At 42.6% G+C, this 12529-nt stretch overlaps 1 protein-coding gene across 1 annotated transcript in view; it reads right to left on the bottom strand.

Annotated features, from left to right (window-relative positions):
* The window catches only part of ATOSA (atos homolog A), a 78103-nt gene extending 66839 nt beyond the window's left edge, over positions 1 to 11264 (bottom strand). Inside the window, exons 1-2 of the mRNA XM_028147769.2 lie at positions 11252 to 11264; positions 10638 to 10752 (exon numbers count right to left, since the gene is read on the bottom strand). Coding sequence (XP_028003570.2) covers positions 10638 to 10653 — 16 coding nt within the window. The 5' untranslated portion in view covers positions 10654 to 10752; positions 11252 to 11264. The remainder of the gene's footprint in view (positions 1 to 10637; positions 10753 to 11251) is intronic.
* Between the last annotated feature and the right edge of the window lie 1265 nt (positions 11265 to 12529).

Below are 12529 nucleotides of genomic sequence, written 5' to 3'. Positions count from 1 at the left end.
ATTTCGTTAGATCTTCATTTCCTTATAAAGGCTAAATAAACTGCATGTTGTTCAGTTAGTAAAAATAAAGAAGGAGAAGAAGAAGAAGAAGAAGAAGAAGAAGAAGAAGAAGAAGAAGAAGAAGAAGGAGGAGTAGGAGGAGGAGGAGGAGGAGAAGAAGTAGGAGGAGGAGGAGGAGTCGGAGGGGGAGGAGGAGGAGGAGGAGGAGGAGGAGGAGGAGGAGGAGGAGAAGAAAAGGAACAAACAAACAAAAAGAAAGTCTCATTTTCTCAGTGCAGCTAACCCAAGTTGTGTATCCTTGGAAGTAAAACGTTTACCAATCCCTACCCCGTGCCACATTATATTCTAGGTGATAAACCATGGGTTCTCAGTCTCTCCCACAATCCTTATGGTTGATGGTGTTAGAACACAAAGAACTGAAGCTCTGGTTGGTTGTTCAGTGGTTAAAGTGTCGGTCCAGGTTGCGGGTTCAATTCCCAGCCCTGGTAGGGGCATGTGCAGGAGGCAAGCAGTCTATGGGTCTCTCACATCAATGTGTCTCCCACATCAATGTCTGTCTGTCTGTCTGTCTCTCTCTTTCTCTCTCTCTCTCTCCCCCCGCCCCCCTTCCTTCCACTCTCTCTCTCTCTAAAGATCAATGGGGAAAAATAAAAGAACTGAAGTTCAGACAGGCTATATAATTTCCTCAAGGTCATCTAGCTGGTAAGTGCTGAAGTTAGAATTTCTAAGTCTGACTGTAAAGCCTAAACTCTTCCTGCATTATAGCATGCTACTAAGAAGGACTCCTTTGAGCTAATTTTATACCAAAGTATAACCTTCATTTCAATAGTCCTCACACATGTGTAACTAAAATATACATTTATTAATCTAAATGAATTTCTAGTTGGTATAATGAGGACAACAAAGAAAACCTTTAAAAATAGTAAGAATCAGGCACTGTGTGAATGGATATTTCTAAGATGTAGGTGGCAGGACTTGGAAGCATCTGCCCTCTGCTCATCTATGTAAACATTCCTGCCCATAGGTAAGCTAGTCAACATATATACAGCACTTCATAACCTCAGAGTTCTCTGACACATTATCTCACCTGAAGCTCTGAAGCAACATGAACAAATATATATCAAGCAACTCCTAAGCACCCACAACGCATCCATATGCATAAGGCTACCTGCTAGGTGATGGAAATACAGCTGTGAAAAAGATCAATAAATATATATATATTTTTAAAAAGAAATTATTCTGAGTTTTCACCCATTTAAGCAAAGACAGAATTAACCACTGACAAACTGACTTTCATTTACCTACCGAGAAAAATACTATTTTTAGGCACTACAATTTTTATTTTTTTATTACATGAAATATCGGTATTAAGTTATTCTAAGTTTAATATTCAGTTTTTAACATCCTTAGCCTCAAATGGCAGGCAAAAACACAACACAAGGAACCTCTATGTCAATCCTTTTAGTATCTGAATCTCAGAAGTTGTATCAAACCAACAATTATTTTACAGCTATTGATATGTCAAGACCCATCAATGTAAATGGATGACAGATCAATAGTAGTCAGGTTTTGATTTGAAATTACAGTCATATGCAAAACACCCATAGCTCAATTAACACCTTTCTTTTGTCCTAAACCTGCTTTCCTAAATGATTGACTTCTTAATTTAGAACATGTCCAATAACAATAGCACCTTTGAACGTTTACCAGGTGCCAGCCACTATTCTAAGCACATTACATATGTTAATTTATTTAATCTCAAAATAACTCAGAGAAAAAGTACTCTTACTTCTCCCACTGTAAAGAGGAAGAAGCAGTAAAACAGAGAAAATAAGGAGCTTTACAAGACCGTACTATTTACCAAATCAGTTTTGAGTTTTCCTCAAGCCTATTTTTAAACCAATTTGGTCCCAATCCTATCTAATAATAGACAAATATGCAAATTGACCATACCTCTGACACACCACAAGCCATGCCCACAAGCCACGCCCACCACCCAATCAGAGCGAGCATGCAAATTAACCCAAACCAAGATGGCTACAGCCACAGAGAGCAAGGTTTCCTAGGTAACAGAGGAAGCCAAGCTTTCCCCCTGCCCTGGCCAGGCCTAAGCCTCCACTCAAGCTACAAAGTTTCAATTATACAAGGTAAACAAATTCAAACAAATGGCGGCAGAATGGAGCTTGAGAGAGCAGGCCAGGGTTGCCGCCGGCAACAGAGGAAGCAAAGCTTTCCACACACCCTGGCCAGGCCCACCCGCTTAAGCCAACAAAGTTTCAATTATAACCCCAACACAAATGGCTGCGGCCCTCGGAGGGAGCCCCAGGCTTGGCTCTGCTCCACGCTACAAAGTTTCAATTGTAGAAGGAAAATAAATTCCAGATACCAGGGCCTCTGCTTGGGTTGCCAGGGGACGTGGCCGGCCTGCAAACCACCACAGGCCCCTCGCTCAGGCCGCCCCACACCCCAAGGGAACCTCCACCTGATCCGGGACGCCCTTCAGGGCAAACCAGCTGGCCCCCACCCCTGTACCAGGCCTCTATCCTATCTACTAAAAGAGTAATATACAGATTGATCATCACTGCAACACACAATATAGCTGCCCCCATGTGGTCAAAGATCCCGCCCCCATGTGGACACAAGATGGCCACCACAAGATGGCCAGCAGGAGAGGGCATTTGGGAGGCACCTGGCCTGCAAGGGAGGGCAGTTGAGAGGGACCAAGCCTGCAAGGGAGGGCAGTTGGAGGTGATCAACCCTGCAGGAGAGGGCAGTCAGGGGTGACCAGGCTGGCAGAGGAGGGAAGTTGGGGGCAAACAGGCTGGCAGGGGAGCAGTTAAGCATCAACCAGGCTGGCAGCGGAATGGTTAGGGGGTGATCAGGCTGGCAGGCAGAAGTGGTTAGGGGCAATCAGGAAGGCAGGCAGGCAAGCAGTTGGGAACCAGCAGTCCTGGATTGTGAGAGGGATGTCCGACTGCCCCTTGAGGGGTCCCATATTGGAGAGGGTACAGGCTGGGCTGAGGGACAACCCCCCTCCGTGCACGAATTTCGTGCACCGGGCCTCTAGTATTTTATAATATTTTAACAAAATTTGCTGCTCCCAATCAGAGGGTTAAGAGCATGTACTAGAGCTTACATCAAATCTGGGCCAAGCCTCTTATTAGCTATTTAACAAAGGTTAAGTTACTAAACTTTCTATGACTCGGTTTCATTTATCGAGATGACAATAACATCTATCTACTTCCTTGAGGAACTGTGAGGATTAAATGAGTTATATATGCAAACTAATTGGAACAGAGCCTGGCACATATTATGGACAAGTTTTAGCTGTTATTATCAATATAACCACCACCATCTCCACCTGGAAAGTTAGCAAAAGGCTACTCTATTTAATCTAGTCAACACTTCTTTTTTTTTTTTTTATCAACATCTATCATCTCTATTGGTTGGTTTACACTGGCTAACAATGAACTATTCTTAGCAAGTAAGCAATGCAGCTAATTCCCTTGCTGTTGTTTTCTAATCCTTACCACTTCTTTCCTCCTAGTTCAGTTGCCCAGGAAGGGACTGTTTCAGGTTAAGAGGGTTGCATTAAATGATAGGTAAGTTCATAAGCCACTGCACTATCAAGGCTAAAGGTAACTTAGTAATATAATCAGAAAGTCCATTTGGGCTGCTATAACAAAATATCATAAACTAGGTGGCTGAATAGACACTTCACCAAAGAGGACATACAGATGGCCAACAGACATGAAAAGATGATCAATGTCACTAATCATCAGAGATGCAATTTAAAACCAGAATGGCTGTCAAAATGGCTATCATCAATAAATCAACAAACAAATGTTGGTAAGAATGCTGAGAAAATGAACCCTCATGCATTGTTGGTGGGAATGCAGATTGGTACAGCCACTGTGGACAGAAAATATATCTTCAAAAAATTAAAAATGAAACTGCCTTATGACCCAGTGATTCCACTTCTGGGAATATATCCAAAGAAACCCAAAACACTAATTTGAAAGGATATATGCACCCCTATGTTCACTGCAGCATTATTTACAATAGCCAAGATCTGGAAGCAATCCAAGTGTCTATCAATGGATGAGTGAATAAAAAAGCTGTGGTACATTTACACAGTGGGATACTACTCAGCCATAAAAAAGAAGGAAATCTTACCCTTTTGCGACAGCATGGATGGACCTGAAGAGAATTATGCTAAGTGAAATGAGCCAGTCAGAGAAAGACAAGTACCATATGATTTCACTCAAATATGGACTCTACTGAACAAAGTAAACTGAAGAACAAAGTAGAAACAGACTCATAGATAGAGAATAGACTGATAGCTGTCAGAGAGGAAGGGGAGTTGCGAGGCTGGCTGAAAAAGGTAAAGGGATTAAGAATAAAAAAAAAAAATAGGCCCTGGCCTATTTGGTTGGTACACCAAAAGGTGGCAGGTTTGATTCTGGTCAGAGCACATACCCAGGGTCAATACCAGTCGGAGAGCATGCAGTAGGCAACAGATTGATGTTTCTCTTTCACATTGATGTCTGTCTGTCTGTCTGTCTGTCTGTCTCTCTCTCTCTCTCTCCCTCTCCCCCCCTTCCTCTCTCTAAAATCAATTTAAAAAACAAACAAAAAACCTGCATAAATACAGACAATACTATGGTGATCACTAGAGGGAAAGGGGGGAGAAGGGTAGAAAAGGGTAAAAGGGGATAGATGGTGATGGAAGGAGACTTGACTTTGGGTGGTGAACACACAATACAATATACAGATGATGTATTCTAGAATCGTACACTTGAAACTTATATAATTTTATTAACCAATGTCACCACAATAAATTCAATAAAAATAAATTAAAAAAATAAAAAAACATTAGGTGGTTTATAAACAACAGAAGTTTATTTCTTACAGTTCTAGAGGCTGGGGAGCAGATTTGGCTTCCTCATAGATGGCAGTCTTTTCACTAAAACCTCAGATAGTGGAATGGGAGAGGGAGTTTCTTTTATACACTAAGACAGCGCTCCTTTCAGTTTTAACCTCAAAAAAGTAAAATTGTTTGGTATTTTGCTTGTGGAACAGGTTTTGCTCCAAGAGCTTCAACTTAAGAATCATAGATGGCCTACAATGTGTTCAAGTATGAATTGAAACACAGTATGTTTAAATTATTTATCAGTGATTTACTAGATTTTATAGGCCTTCATCTTTCCTAACAGTTCATAAGCTCAGATAACACTCTTAGAAATGGCTAATGAAAACTGTTTCTAATCAAAACATAAAGCAGAGCAAATTGGTATTTATATTTTAAATTAAAAAGATGCTGGTCCTACTCAGATTATTATACAATACCATAAACTTAAGACTCTGAAACTTTGAAAACATTAGAAATGAAAAGGTAAGGTTATAGTCCATTATCCTATATAATAAAAGGCTAATATGCAAATTGTCCCCTCGACTGGGAGTTCAACCAGGGGGCAGAGCGGGCCGGCCAACCTCCCGTGTCCCTTCCCCTGGGCCAGCTGTACCCTACCTGTGCATGAATTCATGCACCGGGCCTCTAGTTTTGAAATAAGTTTGTTTAGGGGAAAACACCACTCATTTAAAAATAAATATAATTAGAAATACCATACATTTATAGCATAACATAACCTAATGCTTTAATTACGTCTACACGAAGATCTCACGTTGGACTTCTCTTGAAACACTGGACATATTCCATACATGTCTAGGACCAGGTCCAACACTGGCACACGCGGACAAGGTGGAGTAATGTCACTTAACCGTCCCAGCTGCCCAGCTTTACTTGGCAGTTAACATCCTTGCAAACGCTATTCCTAGGAAGCTTAGTCCACCCAGATCACCTCTTACATAGAGCGATTAAACTATAATTGTAATGACAAATCACAATATAAGGAATAAATCACACCTATGACAAGCATCCTTTTGTAGTTTTTATATTTTCTCAGATAACTATACATTAACAGCCGATTAAGTCTGCGTGAGCCTTAGCAAGTTGAACACTATGAATTTTAAAACAAAACGAAATAGTGTTAGGTTATTGCACATTTGATTATTTCCTTACCTCGGTTGAACATATTTTATAACTGACCAACATAGAAGCATTTGTAATGTCTTGTTTAACATGATCGAGGTTATCATTTAATTTATATCTATGTACCAAACACTGTCATATTTCACTGCAACAACTATGAGAAGGTGGTATTCTCCCCATTTTACAGACAAAGAATCTGAAACTCTCAGGGATTAAGTAATTTGATGAAGATCACATAGCTAGCAGGTAATGTAACAAGGATACAAATACAAATAATTCCAAAGCCTGTGCTAATGACATGGAAGAGTCATCGTTAGCAGCATTGCTCAAGTAATGCTATGTAAACGCTATAAAAAAATTTGTTTATTTACCTGAGACAATGGTAAATACTATCGACTGTAATGAAATGTAACCACTGCATTAAACAGTAACATCTTGATTATCAGAAAGTGTGGTAGAAGCTCTCTTGACTTTAACTTAACCTACTAGCAAGATTGACCAATGCTTTCCCCCTCCATAAAAGCAAACTAAAAGACACTAATAGCTAATAGGGTACAACAGGTCCTGAGATATCACCGTTAACGTTGTTTCATTATAATGTTGAGGAAAAAATAATCGATTTTTAGATGGGGGAGGGGAATTAAGGGGTGGGCACTGTCTGTGTGGAATTAACACGTCCTCCCATGTCTGTGTGGGTTTCCTCCCACTTCCCAAAGATGTGCATGTGAGGTGAATGGGGTGTCTAAATTGTCCCAGACTGAGTATGGATGTGCGTGATGCATCCTGCAATGGAAGGGCATCCTGTCCAGGGTGGTTCCCACCGCCTGCCCTGGCTGCTGGGAAAGGATCCAGCCACCTGTGACCCTGAGATGGAATAAGTGGGTTGGAAAACAATTATCTTCCTTGTTGTTTTAATTTTTTTATCTTGTTTTTATTAATCTTCTTAAATGTGTGTATAACTCACATTTATTTCAATGTTTAATAGTAGAAGTGTTTCGGGTCTTTATTTAAAAGTCTGGTGATGTTTCTGTGACTAGAAATATGCCACCGGAACTTAACTTTTGTTTATATCAATTAGCCTATGGTAATATTAGTGTTTTTGAAAATATATTTATTTTTAAAAAATATATATTTTTATTGATTTCAGAGAAGAGAGAGGGAGAGGGAGAAACATCAATGATGAGAGAGAATCATTGATTGGCTGCCTCCTACACGCCCCCCCACTGGGGATCAAGCCCAGGTATGTGCCTTGACCGGGAATCGAACTGTGATCTCCTGGTTCATAAGTTGACACCCAACCACCTAGCCCCACAGGCTGGGCTATTTTTCTTCACATTGTTTTACTTTAAGTTGCCATTTCCAAGAACATATCCATGACATTAAGTGAGGACTTATTGTATTTCCTAGTTGCCTGCATGCTTTTACTTCTACTTAGTAGAGTTGTATGTTTAGTATCTGGTATTTGTTCCCAAATCTGTTTATGCCAATCAAAATTAACTAATTTATTTAAATATTATATAGACCAATGAAATGAGTGTAAAAAAAAGTTACTTCAGTGAAAACTATGTTGAATGCTTTGGAGCATATCTGGATGAATATCATTTTGGTGAGCATATACTCCCTTCTCCCCCAAAACAAATTCCTGTAAGATACCTATAACATTGTGAAACATTAAAAATAATTAAAACTTTTTAAAATTTAAAAGATTCTACCCTCAGATTGCTCTGCAAAGTCTTATTCCATGTTAAAAATCAAAATTAGCCCGGCTGGCATGGCTCAGTGTTTAGGTGTCAACCTATGAACTAGGAAGTCATGGTTCGATTCCAGGTCAGGCACATAGCGGCTTGCAGGCTTGATCCCCAGTAGGGGGCATGCAGGAGGCAGCCGATCAATGATTCCCATCATTGATGTTTCTCTCTCTTTCTCCTTCTCCCTTCCTCGCTGAAATCAATAAAATATATATATATATTTTTTAAAAATCAAAACTAAAATCAACTAAAAAAACTTTAAAAAAATCGAAAACAGATGTTCATATGGTGTGCTTTCTACAACAAAAAAGATTATCTCTGAAAAATGGGCCCCATTTTACTCCCTAAAAGGGCCTGATCCTACATCAAAAGATAGGTGAATAAATAAGGGTGTTATTTTTTGTAGTTCCTCACTTAAAATAACTTTTTCAACTAGCCAACTATCACACCCAATCTTGTAGGCATATTTAGAAACTCTCTGAAGCACAGCTGTGTCTCACTAAGCAAATGTCTCAATGTTTCTACACTAGAATTCATACACTTGACTCAGATTCTGAAGAATACCCAAGGGTTCTCCTATTTACTCTCATTTTATTGAGAACTCAACGTTAAGTGTGGTGGTTATCTCGCTCTCTAGCCCAGAGATCTAAAGCCATGAAATTAAGTGGAGGCAAGAATAAGCATATGCATATTAGCAATGAAAACTGTTGACAGCGTGGGAATTTAAAAATCAAATCTAAAACACAAAAATCTGTAGAAGTGGTTTAAGCTAGAGGCAAAAAAAAAATCTTATAAATTTAAATCTCTAGGGCATTTCTAGGTTATGACAGAATTCAAAGTTGAAATTCATAACAATGCCCCTTTACTATTAAAAGATTAAACTACATTGATTCTATAGATTTTTTTAAAAAGGACAAGGAAGCATTACTATTTTAAAGATCTGTCCACATATCATGACTACAATCGAAAATATTTTTGGCACTTAAAGAGTCAAGTTTCAATTATCCAGATAATTCGCTCATATAGAAACAGTTTCTTAGTCACAAAGTACAAAACAATGAAGTATCACTGTCAGCTAGATAAGTGTTGCCCATAACTGTGCCTTTCCAAATGCAGGTCAAGAAATCAATTCAATGGGTTGTGACAGCAATTTTTAAAAATAGAAATAGAACAGTAAATACAAGCCACATTGCACAAACTGACGTAAGTTTGTTTTGTGAAAAGTTTATTTCAGTATTTCTATACTACTTCGCAAAGTAAAAGATATTACTGACTCTGGGTTCTAGTCAAAAGAAATGAGCCATGGGCCTAAAGACTCAAGTAATTATTGTGAAATAGAATTACAGTACCAGACTTGCAATCCCATCATTTTACACCATAATGCTTAAGAAAGATACAATTTTAGAGAGGAAAAAATCACTTCTTCAGGAGTCTTGATGAATAAATTTATTTATTTTCCCTAATAATCTATATTAGTATATAACTAACATTTTATAATGTCTAGTACTAGTTTTGGCAAAAACAGAGATTGTGTGCCAATGTTTTTGAACTTTTTACAACCTTAAAAGCAACTTTTAACAACAATGAAAAACCCCAAAGCAAATAGCAACTTTGATTTTACTTGCTTGTTTATTCTGAGATGCAATTAGTGACATTGGTGCCATTTTTCCAAAGTCACTGAAGTAACCTAAAAGTCTAAATAAACCTGGCTTCTACACAAGCAACCTGCTTAGTAGCAATATACTTACTAATATACTTAGGCTGATTTTAAGAAACAGCCTAGCACTTTAAACTAATTTAAGCTACTAAGTTAAGTAGGGCTTTCTCCACTTCTAGTGCATTTTAAAAGACACTAGTTCCGATGACGAGAAAAGAAAATTTCTCTCTCTAGTCCACTTTGGAAAAAAAATATGGAAAAATAACCAGTTTAATACATATCTTTTTTTTAAATGAGCATCTAGTTCATATGAGGATAAATTAACATTTCCACACCTTAATTCTCAGGTTTGGAAGGAACTTTGTCATCTAGCCCAACTATCTACCAAATATAATAATCATCTTCTTACAATCTCCCTTGGAATCAAATCCCCATCAGACTGAAAAGCCTTCACTCCTAACTACTACTATATTAAAATCTTGGTCCATGCCATTCATCAAAAGAAAACTGATAAATGAGTTTTCAATTCCTCTGAACTCCTTAAAAAAGTGTATACATTATTCTCATAAGTCCTGAAAATACAGGCGTGGAAAGGAAATGACACATTTACTTACCATTAGGGATTTCAATAGCCCTAAGCTGTCCATATATTGATATATTTGAATAAGGCCCTAGAGTACTTTGCCAAGTTTTAGAGTTTGCCTAAGGCACAAAAATCAGCTAATGAAAGTGACACAAATAATAAAACAGTATTTGTCAACTCAAACAGTCTTAAACTACATTTTCCTCAACATATCAAGTTCAAATTCTTAAGTTGAAAAAGTTTGTAAACCTCTTTAAAACTGAAATTAGACTGACTTTACCTAAAATGAGTAATGTAACTCCAAAATGATACCAAGTATTGTGGCAACAGTTACAAGTGCTGTTCTTGACAATCTCAGTCTGAGTTACAACAGAACTTCTCTTGAAATTACTTCAGTTTTGAGGACTGCATCCTCCCATCTAGATCCTAACTGTCTCTTCATGCCCCCTTCTCTACCTTACCAGCTGGAATCTGTAACAGAAATAAGCAAGCATCTGTAATACACAAAATGTTGGTCCTCCCATAGAATTAGGTTAACGCTTCTAAAATGGGGCATGGGAGGGGGGGAGAGAGAGCCTACTTAAATAAGTCATTTACCTCGGTCTGGCTTCATTTTCACATCCAATTTCCACCCAGGGTGCTGTGAAATACACGTGTGGGTCCTTTCAACAGGCTCGCCGCAGATTCGGTGGCTACCGCTGTTAGCAAAATGCTAAAAGAGACCAAAATGAAATTAATCAGGTCCTGCTCTAACACTCAGACCTTGCAAGAAAACTACCGTTAACAGTTAGGCCTCTTCCTGGCACTAACTGCGGTGACAGCACCATCGGCAGGTTCGAAAAAAATCAAAACTCTTTCTGCACCGCCTTCCCCAACTCCTCCGGACCCAGCACCCCTCTTCCCTGCCCGGAGCTCTCCAGGCCAAAGTGTCCTTCCTTGACACAGTGTCTCCGAACCAAAAGGAAGATCTATTTATAACCTGGAGGTACAGGCGAGGGGAAAAAAAAAAAAAAAGACTCAAGCAACACAAGCTAAATAACCCCTTTGTAAAACAAAACAAAACAAAAACAAAACAAAACACGCCGTTGGGATCAGTGGCACCTTCCCCGGGGCTGGTGGAGGAATCCTCCCACCTGGTGCCTGGGGCAGGAAACTCTTCAACCCCCCCTGGCGCCTCCCGAGGGCTCGGGCCGCCTCACCTGTGTCCTTACCCTCCGGCTAGCCTTCCTGCGCCCGCCCCGGCCAAGTTTACACAATGAGGGCCGGAGAGCTAAGCCACCACCTCCTCGCGCCCCGCCCCCGTCCCAAACGCTCTCTGCGGGACCGGCCGGGGTCCCGCCCTCCCACCCCGGGCGCTGCGCCGCGGAGCCCGAGGTCGCCCGGGCAGGTTCACGGCTGGGCGCTCGCCCCGCTCTGCGCAGCCGTCCCGCGCGGCCGCACTCCCCGCCGCCCCGCCGCCCGCCAGCCCCTCTCCCCACCGGAGAGTTGTTTTCCTGGCTCCCCCGGCCGACCTCAGCTGCCCAACTCGCTCTCTGCGGTCCCGATCCCTCCTCTTGGCACTTCGCAGCCGCTCGCGGCGACTCACATCACACTCCCCCCGGAGACGGGAGGCTCGGAGAGGCGCAGGGCCGGCGGGAGCGGAGAGCGGCGCGCAGAGCCCCCCCGCGCTGCGTTAGGGGACCATGGGGGGCCCGAGAGGACGAGTCGGACGTGGCTGCCCGGCGCCCCTGTGTCCATGCACCCCCGCCTCGGCGGCCGCCTCGCTGCTCCCCGCACTCAGCCCCTCGCCCCGCCGACGCGCGCCCGAGCCTGGCGGCCCCCCGCCGGCCCGCCTGCCCCGCGCCTCGGCCAGCTCTCCGCCTGCCTCTCTGCTCCGGCGCCCCGCTCCCGGTCCCCCCTGCTCGCCCAGTTCTTTCTCTGCTGTTTGCCCTGTCAAAACACTGCCCGGGTCACGTGTCCCAACAACAGCCAACCCACCGCTCGTCACTTCCTCCCCGGCGGCCTCCGCGCTGGCGCCCAGTTGTTATGGCAACGCCCCGCGCGCCCCGGGGCGCTGGCTGGAGGGGCTGGGGTTTGGGTGCAGGTGCCCCGAGGCTGGGAGGGCGCGCGGGTGGCGGCTGCGAGCGGCCGGCGGAGCCCGGGAGGCCGGAGCGGCTCGAGGCGCTCCGGTGGCGGTCGCCTCCCGTCTGAGCGCCGAGCTCTGAGCCAGCTGCAGCGCGTCTGGGACCAGGAATCTGAGCTGCGCTATTAGAACACAGGGTGACTGGGGAGATGTCATCCGAGGGCCTGCCCCAGACGTGGAGGATAATTTTAGTCTCCTCCTTCGCCGCCTCCTCCTCCACACGCGATGCTGGCGCAGAGTTCTGCCTGAGCACCGAGTGGATTGCAGCGCACGGCGGACCCGCGGCTAAGGTGGTCAGGACAGGAGAGTGGGCAGCCGTGCGCATCGGGGGATTCGGAAGTTTAAGAACAAACCCCTCATACCCTAG

Source organism: Eptesicus fuscus, chromosome 5 (assembly GCF_027574615.1).
Source record: "Eptesicus fuscus isolate TK198812 chromosome 5, DD_ASM_mEF_20220401, whole genome shotgun sequence".
NCBI lineage: Eukaryota > Metazoa > Chordata > Mammalia > Chiroptera > Vespertilionidae > Eptesicus > Eptesicus fuscus.
The sequence above is the reverse complement of the archived record's forward strand: the minus strand, read 5'-3'. Positions and strand labels throughout refer to the sequence as shown.